Source organism: Halichoeres trimaculatus, unplaced genomic scaffold (genome assembly GCF_033239565.1).
Source record: "Halichoeres trimaculatus isolate MK-OKI-2021-1 unplaced genomic scaffold, fHalTri1.1 fHalTri1_scaffold_3, whole genome shotgun sequence".
Taxonomy (NCBI): domain Eukaryota; kingdom Metazoa; phylum Chordata; class Actinopteri; order Labriformes; family Labridae; genus Halichoeres; species Halichoeres trimaculatus.
The window spans coordinates 41,210,642-41,228,897 of NW_027437181.1; the positions used below are offsets into that span (position 1 = coordinate 41,210,642).

The following is an 18,256-nucleotide window of genomic DNA, read 5'->3' on the forward strand; positions in this document are numbered from 1 at the left end:
CATATAGCCAGAAAAATCCTTTTTAACTGATATGTTTACTTATCCTTTTCACAAAATCTACTCAAATATTGTTATATCGTTTAGTTTATGTTTTTTTTTCATCACATTTGATCAATTGGATAATTTTGGCAACTTTTTGAAAAAAGTTTCTTTTAGTAAATATGCAATCTTTCACCCTCCCTCCCTCTCTAACCCCAACAGTCTCAGCAGATGTCTGTCTGTCCAATGTGATTCTTTTTCTGCTTGAGATTGGTTAAAGGAAGCTTGTCCTAAACACTGTAAGCTAGTAGATGCTGCAGATGTCTCTGCTCATGGTGGGTCAAGATGAGATCAGACTGAGTCCTGCCTGTAAGATGGATCTAAATCTTATCCTGTCTTCATTTTTGAATCAAGTATAACTTAAGCAGGTTTATCCCTGTTCTGTTTGTAAAGTGTCTTAAGATAACAATGGTTGTAAACTGGCTATATTTTACTATAAAATAACCGAGCGACTGATAGATTTAGCGCATATTACATTATCATGGCTCTGTAGTAGAAGGGTGCTGAACTGACCTGCTTGCAGTCCTGACTTCTTACACATTGTTAGCATTTTGAGCATCATGAAATAAAAATTATGACCCTGAACTCTCTCATAAACTGGTATCCAAACATTTACATTTTGACAGTGGCATACGTTCATATCGGGATATTTTGAACAATTTGGAGCCAGACCCATGGATAGCAGAGGCTGTACCTGGTAGCTTTGTTGACTAAAATCCATCCTCAGTTGGTTCACACTGACTTCCCTAAGCTACTGATGCCTTGCTGCACATTTCTTTGTGTGACAAGTCATTCACAAAGACAATCGTGTGGTATAACACATATCAGATTTATTCACAGAACTTGAGATCCATTAGATCATTTTACCAACTATTAAATAAGCAGTCATAGTGAAAAACAACACCTCAAATCTGTAGATAAATAGTACAGTATCCCTTTTCAAATTGCACAATCATTTTGACAGTAAAAATACTTTAATAAAAAGGCTAACTTGGCACTAAATCACAGCACCTAAAGCTACTAACTGTCCCCAAACAAATCACTGAATTAATCACAAAAACCAAAGAAGAAGCATTGAAAACATTTTACATTTATTGAGAGATACAAACAATTCCTGTTTTTTTACTGCAGACTATAAAAGAAGACTGGAGATGTAAAAAGTAGATAAGAGATTTTTTTATATATAAAAGACCAGAAGAGGCTTCAGATGGTTATGAGTCTCACTATCACCCATTTCCCTTAAAGTCTGTCATGAGGTCTAAATTCTGCATAGAGACTGAGCAGCTGAGAGACAGTCATGTATGATGTGATTTGTGAGCGTCATCTCAGACTTTGGTTCCTTCACAATGGAAGACAGGTGGGAAACAGAAAAAAAACGTCTTTTCACCTCACTTATAAACTGTTGCATTGGAATGTTAAAGCTCTGGCTTCTCACTATCCTTTTTGCACCATTCACCTGCCAACAGAAGCATTTTGCATCCTCATTTGGGCCAGTGCTGCAGTCGTGTAGGTAACCCACAACTTAAACATGCATGTTTCTGTGTAACCAGCTGTATGGACTAAGAACAGGAAGACTGCAGAGAGACGAATAACAGGAAAACACTAGCTGCTGCTGATACACAAAATTTCCCCTCAAAGTTTGCCCTCAAAGCACCAGTTTGTTTTTAGTTTGGTTAGAAAAGCAGGCTGCATTAATGCTAAAAGGAGGATGTGTCACATTCAGTCCGAGTACTTAGCAGGTGTGTTCACAGTACAGAGTGGTCAGCTGACCACGTTCAGTAGTGTCCAAACTAACAGACTGAGTCTGCAAATGCAGATTTAGAATTTCAAAAAAAAAGCATTGACCGCTAAAAACCCTCCCCACAGTGTCTGATGTGTCGTGCAGGTCGCATGGCGTTAGCTAAGACACAGGTTTTAAGATTTTTTAAACACCTCTTTAAAGTGTTTCAGCAGATCAGGAAGATGCTGGTGCATGTGATGGAAATACTTAAAGGGTGAAGGTTGTGTTCAGGTTTGTCTGAGTGGCAATGAGAGATGCTGTTGAGAAAATGTGGTGATCAGTTGTACAGTGTGCGAGATAAATAGGTAATAAAGACTTTTCACATCTTCAGACCTTGAGCTTGCCACTGAAAATAGCAGCCGTGTTCTAATGCTGAAATATTTGCCAGTAAGCTTCCCTAAAAGCTGGATGTGAGGTCGGGGAGATTCATATGTCCAAGGTTTTCAGAAATTAAGTTAAAGTTTGAGTTAACAGTTTAAAAAAAATGTATACACTGTGTTTTTACACAGAAAGCAAAGTAAAAGACTATGTCATAAAAGTGATGAAACAAAGACTCAAAACTGGTATTTTGGAGGAAACATCCAAGAACTGGCTTCTAAATTTTAAAGAGTGTGTATTTTGCTTTCTCATATTTTAAAAGTGGATATGAAGTAACAGTGCTGGGTACATGTGTGCAGATTTTCAGCCCTTCATATTCACGCTCAGGTCCAACAACAGCATAAGATCCACGCCAAACTTCCTGAAATGAAGAGGTCATCACATAAGGACCTCCTAACTGGTCCATGACACAATGGAGGAGCAGGCCTCAAAGGCAAAGGTCTGCCCATAGCTCCGCCCCCAGAGGGCCTCCAGAGAGGTGGCCAATCATAGGGAAGGGGGTTTGTGGACTGAGAGTCTTAAAGGGACAGCAGCTTGAAAAGTGTTTCAGACAGAGGCTGAAACAAAGGGTTTCACCAGAGAGGGAAAATAGAGATTTTATGAGCAGTAAATCATGTAAAGGTACTACGGAAGCCCCAGAGGAGACAAAATACAAAATGAAAACAAAAATTAACAATACCACCTCTATAAGTTTGAAGAAAAGACTTTGAGAGTTGACTTTCATTTTGTTATCCTACAGACTCTGGGTCTGTTTGGGTGATTTAGCAACTGTGGTAATTTTTTTTTCCATTTTGTAAGAGCAATGACATGTTATTAGGCGAGACATTTGAATGTATTTAATTAGAGCTGTCATCTAACACTGTTATCTGCTACTCTTGAAGCCATAAAAGGTCAGAAATCGGTTTTGTTACTTTAACATGTCTCTGACCTGTTTTGTCTCTTTGAGCACTGTAGTTGAGCCATCCCCAGAACATGAAACACATGACAGATGGGAGGTGACGGGAGCCTCTAACCAACCAATCAACCATTTAACCATTTAACCATCCATCCATCCATCCATCCATCCATCCATCCATCCATCCATCCATCCATCCATCCATCCATCCATCCATCCATCCATCCATCCCCCCCCTTTGGGTTGCTTTAAATCATACTATGTAGCATTACATTTTGAAACGATCTGAACAGCAATATGTGGGGATTTAGACATGAGATCAAAAATGTGATTAATTGATTTTAACTGCGATCCTGACTGTGTTATGTCCCATTGTTTGTTAATCATGCTGCTCTATGACTGCTGCAGGTGGTGTCTCAGCTAAACATCATAATCCATGAAATGTGAGAAGTTTCTGCTAAAATGAGGGTTTTTGACAGACAGCAAACAGGAAAAGCACTTTACTGGTCTTGAAATCCTGAGAAGGTCGGGAGGTTTCTGCCTTCAAGTTCAGCACTTGGAAGATGTAGTCTTAGGAGTGGTTGCACACATGTTCCAGAAACTTCTCTATTAACCAGCTGCATTGACCCACTGCAACTCTGGGTGTGAGGTCTGAGGCTTTCAGCGCGCCTTCCTGTAGTAAACAATAGTTGCCACCAACAGTACCGATGCAACTAAGGTTACCGTCCTCCAGCGAGAAAAGCCACGGATCACCCCCGCCTGGAGAGGGACAGAGGGAAAAAGAGCTTTGGTTTCCACTCAACAGTAAACATGCAAAAAGTAAAAACTACAACTACAACCACTCAGGTGTCGTATTTTGATCCATGACTCCAGATTTTGTTTTTATTAGTTCTAGTTCATCAGTGGTTGAGGAACTGAACTCCACTGAAGAAACATGGACCTCGTTAAAAGCCAAAAACCTGCCCCTGGATGAACAATGTGCAAATAGTCATGTATTGTCATGTATAACCATGTGAGTTCATCTGATCAAACAGTAAACTCAGTATGATCCAACCATCAGATGCTCCCTCGAGCCCATTACCTCCAGAGAGCTGTAGCCATCAAAGCCTGGACTCTCTGGAACATCCCCCCTCAAATCATTCCCAGCTCCCAGCCCCTACAACATGTGACCTCTACTCCATTCATATATCTGTAATATCTTTCTGAAATCAATACGTATTTAAGCACTTTATAAGTTCTATAAATTATAATTATTTGACAGAGTCTCCATTTTTTTTAACATTACAGCATGGCAAACTTGGTCATAGAGATGATCTGTGCCAGCGTGATGGAGTCTAATGTAGAGATTACAATCATCGAAGAAGATTTCCCCTTTTTAATCTTTTGGGTGACTGACAAGACACCAGAAATGTGTTAGAAATGAATACTTACAGCGCCAAGGGCACTACCTGATAGTTTGTTAACATACACTGTGGTAAAAAAATGGACGTCATCTTACTCAGCGCCTGTGCCGGGGGTATTTTGGCTTGAAATTGGTACAATGGTAAAAGGCAGAGCCACACTGTCCACTCTATATACAATCTGTTTATAAACTGTGATGCTATTGTGCCTGACTGGCCAGCAGATTCAACAGACCTGAACCCTAAATCAAGGATTCAGGTCTGGTAATATCCTGATATTTGACAAGTAAAGGATGGGAAACACGGATTCAATAATACAGAAAAGCTGAAGGTCACGTTGTATAACATCAGCAGTGCCACAGGCATTGTAGAAGATGGACATCTCTGTACTTTAATCTGTTATTAGTAATCTGAGGATATACTATTATCTGAAATAATGTTGTTCTGATTTCCATGCGCTGTGAATAATAATTAACAAAATGAATGAACAAAAAATGGATACATATTTCTTTACTTAAAATGTAATGAATGTGGAAAATTAGAAGTTTTTGAACTAATTCAAATAGAAACAGACATTTTTTAACAGTTATCTCATTGCTGGAGCTGCATCAATACACTAAGTCTAATCAAGTGGTTATGTCTTATTTTAAGTTTAAAAAAAAAAAAAGTCTTATTAGACTAAACATGAGGCACACTTGACTGTCAAGTCCAGAAAGTATGAATTCAAGATATTATAAGTCTGCCAGTGGGTAGGAAAAAATCACTCTTCAAGTTTCTTGAAATTAGAAAAAGTCTTCATACATAAACTTTCTTCTTACCCCATTGGCAGTGTGTTGACTCGTAAAAAGTGATTCAGACCTCATATCTGTCTTCAGATAACATGAAATGAGATATTTTTCTGGACTGGTCTAGTGAATGTGGCTTGTATTGAGTTTTAAAAAGACATTTTTTTAAATCTAAAATTGGGACAAACACTTGCTTAGATTTCAGTTTTTGCAGTGTGTTACTCAGTGTGAGAGCATTGTGAAGTGTGAAGCATTCTACCAGCAGGGGGCACTGTTACCTGACAAATTATCCTAATTCAAAAGCTACGAAATTGCCTATTGTTCCAGCCTTTTAACCAGTATTTAATCATGATTCAAAATGAAGAAATTATTTCTGCTCTTGTTTATCCTTATCACAGCCTTCTGTCCTATCGTGTTGTTAATTTTGAGATTTAAGCTCTGGTTTTTCTTTTTTTCTGTATCTTTCTGAAACGACCCCCCAGTGTAATCACACAGAGCTGTTTACGTCAGTTACCTGTCGACCCCCTGCAGACATGAAAGACTGTAGAAATGGATCAAGCCCACAGCTGACAGGTTTTTAGGTCGTCACTCACCCAGCCTCCCTGCTGTACAAGCCAGGAGTAGAGCTGCTCTCTGATGACCTGGAGAACCCAGCTGATGATTGTCCTGATGTTCTCCAGATGGTTCGTCGTCAGCGCCTTAAAAACAAAGGACATATTTGTCAAAACAAATGAGAGGGGTTGATTTGTTGTCTGTGTTTTCTCTCCCCAGATGTGTTAAAAACTCTGCTCTGACTGAGGGATGCCTGTGTCTGTGGTTTACCTTGTAGATGAGTCTATAGGCCAAATGGAAGAGAGCCACCACTCGACCCCAGTTGATGCCATCAGCAAAGATGCTCCGGGCCACCTTCATGAAAATGTCTTGAGCACAGTTTCCTGGAACCTGGCTGATCAGCCTGTGGGACAGAGACCACACATTCAGCTGTTACAGTGACTGACCTGATTCTTTGCTCCAGGAGGTTGGCATCATGTTTATGATGTGCCAATGGCTGACAGCGTTCCCTCAGCATTTCATTTGCAGCTCATATTCTGAGCCTGGCTGAGCAAGCCAAACAAGATGTATTGATCCAGTTACACTGTAATTTGGGATTCACCGATACTGATTCTGAGACCGGGTATCTGTGTATCGGCGCCCCTAAAGCTGGATCAGTCTCAGTGGAAAAGGAGCCAATCCAGTCTACAGAATATAAAAGTTTACCACAGAATGGAAATTCCGTAAGTTCTGAAGCACTGTTTTTTACCAAAATGCTGCTTATATATATTTTTAAGCTATTAAAAGCTATCTATTATAACTATAGAATATATATATATATATATATATATATATATATATATATATATATATATATATATATATATATATATATATATATATATATATATATATATATGCACAGCAGTGCATGCAGGTTATCATTTAACACTGGTAATTGATCAGTTGTGATATCCAAAGCACGGGTATCCGTATGGGTATCCGAACCAGAAAAATTGGATTGATGTGCATCCCCAACTGTAACTTCTATATTGCAGAATTGGACACACGTCCCGCCTCTAACAAGGTGAAAGCCAATCACAGGCCGGGATTTTTAAGGCGACACCTGGGGTGTATGTGAATGTATGTTTTCAGATAAGTTGTGTTTTTATCTTTTCAGGTCCTTTTGGGTCCTGTCCCTGACCAAATCAAAACAGGCACTGGCATTAAAAACAGCTCTGTAAATCAACTGTTGTTGATTTAAATCCTGATTTTCAGCTCTGGTCTCTCCAGACTGATTCAGCCGTGTTGTTCGTGAACTCCATTCATCTGCATTGCTTACCGCTGCAGCTCAGCATTCCTGTTCAGCTCATCGGCGATCTTGAGCAGCTGATCCACCACCTCTTTGACTTGTGGATCCTGTTGTTCACTCGACCGCCCTCCAAGGTCCTCGGAGGACACTCTGCGACCGGGCTCCTCAGTATTAATGCGTTCGATCACATATCTAAGACAAACACAGAGAATGAGGACCAGGATCTGTCGCACTCATCAGGTTCTGTGAAGACTCAGCAAAGCTAAAAGCCGGCTGCTAGGCCAACCCAGGGAGCTCAACTCTACTTCCACATCCATCAACGGTTGAATCCATGGTGTGAGTTTTTCTGATTGCAGTCAAGACTCAGAAGGGTGTGGAATGGTAAACTTTTGTGTTAGAGGACAGATGAACAGACTGTCAGTGAAATCATTTGAAGCTTAGTTATGCTGCTTATCCAGCCAGGGTTCCAACCCACTCTAACTCATTTTAGATTTATTTCAAAGAGGTGGTGTTGCACTTCATTCTGTATCTTACCTTGTGTCTTTATTCGGTAGCTTTATATGATTTACAGCTCAGAGATATCTCCATTTTTCTCTCTGGTGTTTCAGTAAAACCTTATTTCAGCCTCTGTCTGAAATACTTCATTTTAGCTGCTGTCTCTTTAAGGCTCCCCACTTCATAAACCTCCTTCCCTCTGATTGGCCAGCCCTCTGGAGGCCCAGTGGGGGTGGAGCTATAGGATTCAGTGATTTCTACAACATGTGAATATGTAGAGGTTTGAAAATCTGCACATGCTCAGTGTGAACATCCAGCATTATTATGTTGTTATTCTATGTTTAAAATAGAGGAAAGACAACAATTCATCCCTCAACTTCATTCCATGCTGTCAATCACTAAATTCATATGATCATGACACGTTTCTATGGCAGAGTAAAGAGGACACTCACCCTCTGAGGACCACTGCTCCCTGCTCCAGGATGGGATCATCAATCACATCTACAGCCATGACAAGATAAAGAATAAGATACGGTTAGAATCTCTGTTACTATTTCCTCCAGTTATCACCATCAATACTTTGTCATTGCAAAACATCAATTTGAATTGTGCATACCTCCTACACAGAAACAGAGATAATTCTGGCGAGTGGTAACAGTGTGACCGAGAGAAGATCAAGAAAAACATTTTTTCAAAGGAAGAAATGGAGGTTTTATAACCAGAGTATAGAATGAACAAACAGCTGTTGTCAGCAAGCCAGTCAGATAACAAAGAAAGAAAGGCATCGTTCAGAGAGAATTAAATGTGGGATGTGCAGGGTGGAAGACCTACAGGGTAAAATAAGCAATATGAAAACTTTAAGGAACAAGCTCCAGTAACTAGATCAACAACCCTATGAGCAGCTGTTTGATGAACTCCAACATTTCACCACACACATCTCGGAAAGACCCAGACATAAAAGCAAAAAGCCAAACTTGCAAAATTGACAGCAGTGGGCCTTACTAGTTTGAGTCTTCCTTCGCTTCCCTGATCTCATCTGTTGAAAAAAGTTGTGTCTTCTAAATCTAAATTCGCTGTATATCCCTCACATTGCCATACTTTCCAAAAGATGTGTTTGATTCTTAAATATCCGTTTTCCTCACATGTTTTGTCTTTGTCTTTATCTAACGCTCTATTTGGGACATTGACCTGGCTCATGCATACTGCTAATCAATTTTCTTTACCAATAGTACAGTCAGTTTTCACTGCTCATGGCCGAAGTGTATACGCGCCCCTGCATCCAAACAGAAGTTTGTCATTTCAATCAAATATGAAGCCAACATCACAAAAAGAACATTATTTCGGACCTCTCTGTGAGGGAAGAGGAGATAAACCTTACACCCATGTTCATGCATCTTTTTAACATTTACAGCATTGTTTTAGCATTTACTGAACAGATTAATACAATCCCAGGGTTACTAGACTGAAAAAGAGTCCCGCCCATGCCATCACAGCATGCTGTGTTGGCAAACACTCCACTGAACACAGGCTGAAATTTGAAGTCTTCGAAACCAAATGTTTAACTACAAGACAGAATGCTTATTAAAAAGCTATGATGACTTGTTATAAACTCTTGAGTTATGGCTCAAAAATAAATAATAATAAAAGCACATTTGATCCAGGAAATAGACCAACACTTCATGAATCCCTTATAGGAAATTCCCCTGTTCTTGTTCACACTCAACCCAAATAAAATCATTGGCTTCAGTAACTCACAGTTTTCACGAGAATGGTGAAAATTTAAAACACCTTCAAAGCTCTACTCGCTTCCTTTACTCACTCCCAAGAGTTCAAACATCTGGACCCCAGAGAATCATTAAAACCGTAACACCCATTCTTCATGGAGACCCTTTATCCTGTCCCTTGATCTCTGCTACCAGCCATTCTAGCAAGTTATCACTGTCCCAATTAGCATAACCAGCTAAACCACACAATGTAGTCAGACCAACCCTGTTTGGCAACGACAGACTGGTGTGGACTTGAACAAGTCTGTGTCTGTTTTCAGAAAAATAATATTGTTTATCGGCAATAATATTTTGGAAAATTATCATCTAGCAAAATTTGTTATCTTGACAGGCCTACTTTCACGTCATTTTTTAGCAAACGCCTGTGTACGGGCACATTTTTAAACTATCGGTCACCACTTATGAAATGACTTCTCCCTTAAAAATCAGTATCAACCAGTACCAGCAAATACATGGCATATCAAATGTCAGCTACCATCTTGCATATCTGGGCACCAAACTCACCATTAGTGGCATCAGGCCCATATCCAGATTAACTGAAGTGACTAAACCAGCAAATGATCCAAAGGAGAAGCAACATTTCCACTCTGAGCTAACCTTTTAAAAAACATACACTACTAGTCAAAAGATTTAGTTTGTCTTTAGAAGATGATGCAGTTAAATGTCTCATTGCACTCTAAGATGAAAGCATGAAACAAATAAACAACTTGAGTTAAAAAAAAACATAATCATTGAAACAATTTATAAAGTAAAATGTATTCCACACCTTTAACTTTCAAAGTGTCCACCTTTGTCAGATTTAATAGCTGGACACACACTCCTGGCATTCTTTCTCTGATAGAAATCAAATGTCCAGAGCCGGGAAAACAGCCACAGACCGTCCTGCTTCCTCCTCTAAGTTTAGATGTGATGTCCCACTCGGAGGATCCATCCTTTCCTTAACCTCCTCTACATAAGACGTACAGAAATCCTATCCTAAATAGCTCTATCTTCCTGTCTTCAGTAGTCCATTGGTGGGGTCTGATGGTCCAGTCTCTGGTTCTTCTTCTGCCTCTGTCTCAGTGATGGATGTCTTTCTTTCTGCAGTCTGACCTGTCAAAGCTGCAGTTCAAAGTCTCCTCTTCACTGTAACTGAAACCGAGTCTCCAAACATGTACTTCTCCACTTACACTTCCTATTTTGAGTGTATAATTGTGTTCCCACTGACGGTATGGAAAAACACAGAGCACTCTGATTTCTCAGCCAGCGCACTCTGAGCAGTTAAAGAATTGAGTGTGGAGCGGTGGACACTTCTACCCTTAATGGCCACCGTACTGGCTTCACAGAGGAAGTGGTGGGAAACAAACAAACAATGGTTGATTGTTGTAATGAACAGCAGAAATAACCTGTGAATGGTTCGGAGATGCTTTTGTCTCTTCCAGTGAGTGTGAAGCAGCAGTCTTTGATTTGGGACAACACTACCCTGTTGAAGCTAGTGCACTGCTAAGTACACGGTGTACTTCATGTAAGTGTACTGATGGAAGTATCTCATCTGTGACACAGCATGACACTGCTTGCTTACTTACCACGACCTCTCTGAAGCTGTCGTCCTTTGAGCCGTCCGTCACACAAGCTGTCGACTCTCAGAAACTGGTCTTCTGTTTCTGTTGTGGCTTAGGGTCGGCCAGGCCTCTTCCTGTCAGTTTGCCCCAGTTTCTGGGTCTTTTCGTGCTGAAGGTAACCCTGATGTACTCACTAACATAGCACTAACTAGCACTAACTTTCAAGGCTTGATCGATCAATCAATTTTTAACCTCTTGCAGATCACCTTCTATCTTTACAAGCTATTCATTGGACTTGAACTGCGGTAATTTCAATTTAAAAAGGAAAAATGTTGGTGTTTTCTAAAACTTTTAAACAGTTGAAAATGGGGTGTTGTGAAATATACATTATAAACCTCAGTCCCTACATGGTAGTCCTAACATGAAGCCAATGCAAACTTGTGGCACCTGTGAATTATTACAGATATAAGATTTCTACCAGGGCTGCACGATTATCGCAATTGCAATCGCAATGTCAGCACATGCAATTACGTAATCGCAAAAGAGGTTATCGCAATCGCAATCGCAATGTCAGTACATGCAATTCAGATTTTTCTCCATGATAACCAAGCAAGTCAGTAGACTCATCATGACACAACTTTTTTTATTAAATCGCAAGCACAATCGCAATCGCAATATTGTCCACCTAATCGCAAATCGCACCTTTTCCCCAAATCGTGCAGCACTAATTTCTACATACACTTATCTGTAATCAGACTCTATTGCAGACCAAAATCTGTCACAAAACGTGACTTTACTCTCTGTCCAAAAAGAGCGTCTTAAAGGAGGGGAAGAGATTCAGGCACACTGCCCCCTCAGCCCGGAGTTTACGACAGGAAGGTTTGGGTTTTAGTGAACTGGTCTCTTTAAATAAATGGTCAGCCGCTGTTCACAACAAAGACATTTCATCCTGCCTACAGCTGTTCAGAGCAGGGGTCACGTTACTCGTTTTTTAAAATTGTGATGAAAACATCTGTAGGCTGTCTGTCATTATGACCACAATCACACCCCGACCAGGTGGAGGCAACTGAGCACATTAATGAGCTAAAGGCTGTGTTATGCTTTCTGCGCGGAGATGAGACACACAAGCTCTGCAAGAGGCTTTTATGTTTTTTAACACCCTGTGCGGCATCTGTTGGTGTCCACTCCCAAACTGCAGGGGGCAGTGTATCACAAACTTGCATCTATCAGAGTACTGAACGAGAGATGAAGAAGTTTGCCTTTGTTTACAACACATTTACATATCTGTCACAGAGAATTTTCCAGGTTCTTTTAAACCATTCCTCTTCAGTGCCTGGAGTGGCTGCAATTTCTCGCCATTACGTATTTACCACTCAGTTATCACGGTGATCTCTGTGTGAAGAGTCATACAGATGCTTGTGTTTCTGCACTTTGACCACTTCTGCCATCATGTCTGCGTGTCTCTGTCCAGCAGGTTAGAAATATTACAATGTTCATTACAGATATTTCCGCATGAAAAGGAGCCCGTGAGGGGGCATAGGTGTGAAAATGACATTGTCACCTGAACAAAGCCGCGTGGACCACGCGGGTGCGTCAAGCATACATCAGCCTTTAGTTCATGGCCTTGATGGCTCCAATCGGAAAAATGTCACAGCGGCTGAGCGTCCAAAATTTTTTCAAAGAGTCCAATGATGATGACGGTGTTGATAAAAAAGGTGAAAAAGAAGGACTGATCCAGTGAAAGATGAAGGAAAGACAATCATCTCTGGGCAGGCTGCAGGAAAGAGTTCAGGAGGGAGTACAGCGAAATGTTCAGTTTGTTTGGACTAAACATTAATTTAAAATGAAAGTTAAATGCTATTGAACTAGTCATTATTATCATTTTAAAAATTAAGGTGGGTGTTAAAATAGATTATGCCAGGACCTTTATAACCCTGTCGGTCAAAAAGGACAACAAAACAGTCCACCGCAACCTCTGGTTCAGACTGAGGTTGATTTTCTTTCCCAGAGACTGTAAATGTGTTTATCCCTGCTGTAAAGATCAGTTTCACTGAATGAATGAGTGTGAGTGTGAGTGTGAGTGTAAGTGTGTGTGTGTGTGTGTGTGTGTGTGTGGTCTCAGGTGCTTCTGCAGCCAGCCTCAGGTAGACACTTGGGGGACTGCAAGTGATGACTCTTCCACATCGGCCTCATTTCTGCAGCCTCACCATCACCCGTGGATTCTGGGAACTCACTCCACTGAGCACTAACAACATCCCTGCTCCACTGCCAAAGATTTCCATGTCAAAGAGATAAATACTCCTTTAAACTGACTTTAACATTTACCTGTTAAACTCATTTAACTCACAACATAAACAGGACTGTATAACTTACTTTCCTTCATGTTGTATAAGTTTTTAAATTTTGTTCTTATCTCCCCAAGAGGAGTGTGTGACTCACCGTCCTGACTCAGATATCTGTCTCTTTATTACCTTGTTTGTCACAGTTGCATTAAATGACCAGGCAGGGCATGAAGTCACACTGTTTCTCATAATGCTCACATTAACAGAGCACATACACCAGAACAGTAGCAGCGATCTTTGAGGCAAACTTTCACCAGCTGTGTGACACACACCGACATGATATTACAGCGGAATTCTCACACACTCTCATGCTCTCTCATGACTTTGTACCCAAACAAAATGTACCAAAGTTCCTTAGACACTTTAGCCTGAAGCTCACACTTTACTTTTCCCAGTAATGAAACGACCAAAGAAGTGACTCGGTGTCTCAGGGCCGCTGAGCTCAGACTGAGGTAGGCAGACATGACTTTACATACCTTCCCCACCCACGGCGCCCTGAGGCTCCTGCTCTGCGTCTTTCTTCTCCTCTTCTCGGCTGTCGGCCATGGCTCCAAACTTTCTGTCAGCCCGTGTGGAAGGAGCTGGGGCGATGGATAAGGGATCGGTTGATAAGTTAAAACATTAAACGCTACATCAGTCGAATGGAGTCACTTGTCCGGACGTATCCAGGCCGCGGAAAGTTTCGCCCCCTCCACAGAAGAACCAGGAAGAGACACGGAAGCGCGCACAGGCCACCGGCCGGCACGCCTCTTTTCAGGCCGGGCGGCAGTCTCAGGTTCTCAAAAGTGAAGACAACTCAGGCCAAAAAACTGTGGTTCAGAAGCTATTACCATCTGTTTCCTGCTTCTGTTCCCTGTCCACAACAAACATCACAATACAAACTTTTTTTTTTCTGACGGTACTTATTCAACTTTGAGAGGAAAAGCAGAGCATCACATACACATTTTTAAAGGGGACATATCATGCTGATCAATGATTTAATACTTACATATAAAATAATAAAGTTGAAAACAAGACCTTTCACCCCCTGAATTTCAAAAAATGAGATATTGTATTTTTTCTGATATCCTAGAACGAGATTTGATGCCTCTGAAAATAGGTCATTGACATTTGGCCGCGAGATTTCGACCTTCATGACAACTTGAGGATCCTTTCTTTTTATTGGAGTAATCTGATGAAGCAGCTCCTCCTCTGTGATGTCAGATAGTCACACAACCGCCACCGAAGGATACACCCACCAAGAGCTGAGCATAAATAAAGCTCCCTTCTATCTCTGGCTAACTTGACTGAATGCTAACATAGTGACACACTGACGGTAGAGGCAATCTTTAGACTACACTTTCAGCATGATGGATAAAACAGACAGAGAAAAGTGAAGGAGCAGGATGGAGCCCTGTTATAGAAATAGTTTATTGGTGAAGTCTGCCTATATTTCCACGTATAAACTATACATGTTACAGTACCGCTTTGACTCACCACACTGAAGCGTCCTGAGATGATCTGTGTCCAGGTGGATTTTCTTCCTCCTGAGCTGCAGAACCGTCCAGGTCTGACTCGGGGTCCAATACAAAAGGATGTATCCTACACTCTACCATTTTATTAGTGCTATCAATGCCTAATGGTGAAGTTTTGGCAAACAGCAAACTCGCTCAGTCTGCCCCATTCAATATGGCGATTTTGTAAATACTGCCATGCTTCAAAAACCGCCCACTGGCTCTACCCCCTCCCCCCCTCTGATTGAACTGACCAATCAGAGCACAAAGGTCTGTGACGTTGCGAGGTTACTGGAGGTCAATCTGGAAACGGAGCGTTTCAACGAGATCTTCAGAATGGCCTAAAATGAGGATATTGAGAACACTATTGTGGGGCAATAAAGGAACTAAATGACTTGTACTGAGGGCAGAAATGCTTTACAGGCATCCTAGTCTGGCATAGTGAAAAGGAGAAACAATCATGATATGTCCCCTTTAAGCTCAATAACTCTTCAAAAAAGATTCAGATTATCTGTTCACATAGAAAACAAATGAGCTCAAAGCTGCATTTTGTGACACGTCAAACAATTTATCCTACAACCTCCAGGCCAAAGCGAGAGTCGGTTTGAAACAGTGATGCGAACAACCTGTTTCAAAAAGTTTCGGACAAATATAAGAAAACAGTGAAAAATACAGCTCAGGATTGGGCCATAGGAAAAAAAATTAAGGTCCATTTTATTATTATTATTATTATTATTATTATTATTATTATTATTATTATTATTATTATTATTATTATTATTATTATTATTATTATCACAAGAAAAAAGTCACAACAGGGGACAAGAGCCAAGTCAAAAATAAATAAATGAATAAATAATTTATATGATTAACATCATAAATAAAGGTTTATCTTGTAAAACATATGACTTTACTCTTGTGATACAATTTTTTATAATTATTGTGGCCATAATCCTCTGTTGTAGAATTCTGAGATTACATTCAGAATTTGGCTTTATTTATTTTTTTAAGAATAAGAAAAATAAAAATAAAGAAATGTACACATTGGACCTTGTTTTTTTCTGTCACCATATCCCTGTTCTGTATAAAAAGTTTTTTTTTAAAAAGAGTTTAAAAAAAGTTTAGAAAAAAAAAAAAAACATCTGTAGGAAAATTTTGAACTGGCCTGGTTAATGATCATCTGGTTTGCAAAGAGGGGCTGAGTCCCTCTGGAGTGCTGATTTTAGGAGCTTTGCCTTTCTATGACAGACTGACAAAAAGTTGAGCTGAATGTGGTGTCCTCTAGCAGCCAGCCTGTACAGTGAAAGTGTCTTGATCAGCTCGGCTGCACCAGACGCTGGTCTGTCATCTGTTAGATGTGCTGTTCATGCTCATGTTGCTCCAGGTGTCCCAGAGCGGCCTCTGGCAACTCCTTCTCAGGTCTCCTGAGGTGACAAAAAAAAGAAGTCTCATCCTTACCTGTGTGCTGGGGTCAGAGTCCAGGTCAGACACACTCTTTGTATCCTGACTGTAAACGCTGTCTCAGTCTCTGTGTGGGCTGGAAGGAGGAGCACTTTCACAAAAGTTCCAGATTTGTGGTCTTTACTTTCTGCAGCAGGTTCTTGATGTTGTGTGTTTTTGACTTTGCACTGTGTATCTGTTGTTACACCTTCTAACAGGCCGTGTGTTTTAGGATTTGCACTGTTTGAGTCTTTGCAGTGGGCTGCATGGTGGCGTAATAGGTAGCACTGCAGCCTCACAGTGAGAAGGTCTCTGGATCGATTTCCAGCTTGGCCAGTGGGCCTCCCTGTGTGTAGTTTGCATGTTCTCCCTGTGCATGCATGGGTACTCTCCAGGTACTCCAGCTTCCTCCCACAGTCCAAAAACATGCTCATTTTAAATTGTCCGTAGGTGTGAGTGTGTGCATGAATGGATGTCTGTATCTGTGTCAGCCCTGTGATTGGCTGGCGACCAGTCCAGGGTGTAAAATGGATGGATGGAGGGTTTATTTCTGCTGATGAAGATTGTTACAGAGTTTTGGCTCTTCCTTGGGTTTAAAATGACAGTTTTTGATGTTCCCTCTGAGCTTAAGCACATCAGTGGAACATCCACCTCCTGGGCACCAGATCGTCCATAACTCCATTAGTTGGACGGATTTGATGACATCTGTCTCACTGATTCTGCTGAGAATCAGGATAAAAGGAGTATTTTATCTGAACGTGTGCATTCGTTTGACCTGAAGCCAAAGACACGAGATGACACAGAGCAAAAGATGCAGCAGAGAAGCTCGCCTTGTTTCTGTAACCGTCCTGTTCTTGAAGCCACCAAACTGTGACAGGCATGTGAGAGGGGGAACCTGTTTGTGGTCCTGTATGTTTGCATCTTAATCCCTTGTGTACATGGAGCAGGCTGCTCCAATAGTGCTGGGGACATGGTGTGACATTTGTAGATGTGTGCTGGATGGTTCGGGCCATGTGGGGTGAGAAAAGATGATTCTAGAGCACACTGTTCACTGTTAGTGTTTATTTGTCCTTGTAAACAAGCTGAACGGTCTTCTCCAACCCCTGTTTACCCATGGTGCATCAGTCACCCCGAGGCTGGGTGTCACTTGAGGATAAGTTGCACTGATGGAAGTGTTACAACGAGGACAGAGCCAGCTGCACTTCCGGTGAGACGTCCCCCATGCTGGAGCAAACCAGTGCTGCACTGACAGGAGAACTATCAGGAAGGTGCTGTCCCACAGTTTCACAAGTGATACTTCTGGTGACTCTTTGCACCAGTTTTCCCATCTTTTTTCCTTCTTTCAGTCTCTCTGCCTGGCTGACCCTCCTCGCTGGCTGGTTCTCATAGTGCTGTACGTTAAACTCTGCTGGCTGTCTCGATCTGGCTCCTTTTGATTAATATCATATGGTTCTTGTTAATTTGTTTGTTTTATGGTGAGGAGCAGGCTGCTGGTTGACCTATCTCACTTTAACCATGGTCTGATTAATTTACAGACATAGTCTCTGTAACTTCCTCTGTCTGTTTCTGATACACAGTTTTGAAGCTCTCAGTCTACAGAAGCCACGCTGGACATGCTGAACTCAGCCTTAAAGTTCAGAGTTCAAGAGTTAGAAGAAACAGTACTGAACGGCAATGCAGAATAATACTGTTCAATAATGCTCACCATGAGGGTCTGGTCCCACCGTGTGCTTAGCTTTACTTTTATAACATTAAAACGTGATACTTCACATTATACAGGCAATTAAGAATTACCAATTATTCTGACGAGCATGTTTTTGGATGATTGATAATACCTTATTATTCTAATCTGAATCGAAAGCAAAATTAGTTCAGACATTAAATATTTATTCACTATTCACTTTTCACTGATTTCTTTCTTTAATAATTAACGTTGCATTATTTATTTATTTACTTATTTATTCATACATTCTTTGCTCATTATTGAGTGACCCATAACTGATTGATTGCCCACGCTTTTAAGTCTGGTCAGATTCACCAT

General features: G+C 40.9%; 1 protein-coding gene across 1 annotated transcript; it reads right to left on the reverse strand.

Moving 5' to 3' along the window:
• Positions 1-857: 857 nt before the first annotated feature.
• LOC141788326 (apoptosis regulator BAX) lies at positions 858-14,022 on the reverse strand. The gene is made up of 6 exons (XM_074667239.1): positions 13,759-14,022; positions 8,068-8,116; positions 7,151-7,312; positions 6,100-6,232; positions 5,871-5,975; positions 858-3,851 (listed from the first exon to the last, which is right to left on the reverse strand). The coding sequence occupies exons 1-6, from the start codon at positions 13,826-13,828 to the stop codon at positions 3,753-3,755; spliced, it is 618 nt and encodes a 205-aa protein (XP_074523340.1). The 5' UTR covers positions 13,829-14,022; the 3' UTR covers positions 858-3,752.
• Positions 14,023-18,256: the final 4,234 nt, after the last annotated feature.

What these genes read in the sequence shown, in the direction of transcription:
- LOC141788326 (XM_074667239.1), bottom strand. Translation starts at nt 13,828, where the DNA reads ATGGCCGACAGCCGAGAAGAGGAGAAGAAAGACGCAGAGCAGGAGCCT. An exon ending in GGGCGCCGTGGGTGGGGAAG is followed by an intron (nt 8,117 to 13,758) that starts GTATGTAAAGTC and finishes TCATGGCTGTAG; the next exon opens with ATGTGATTGATGATCCCATC. An exon ending in GGAGCAGTGGTCCTCAGAGG is followed by an intron (nt 7,313 to 8,067) that starts GTGAGTGTCCTC and finishes TGTTTGTCTTAG; the next exon opens with ATATGTGATCGAACGCATTA.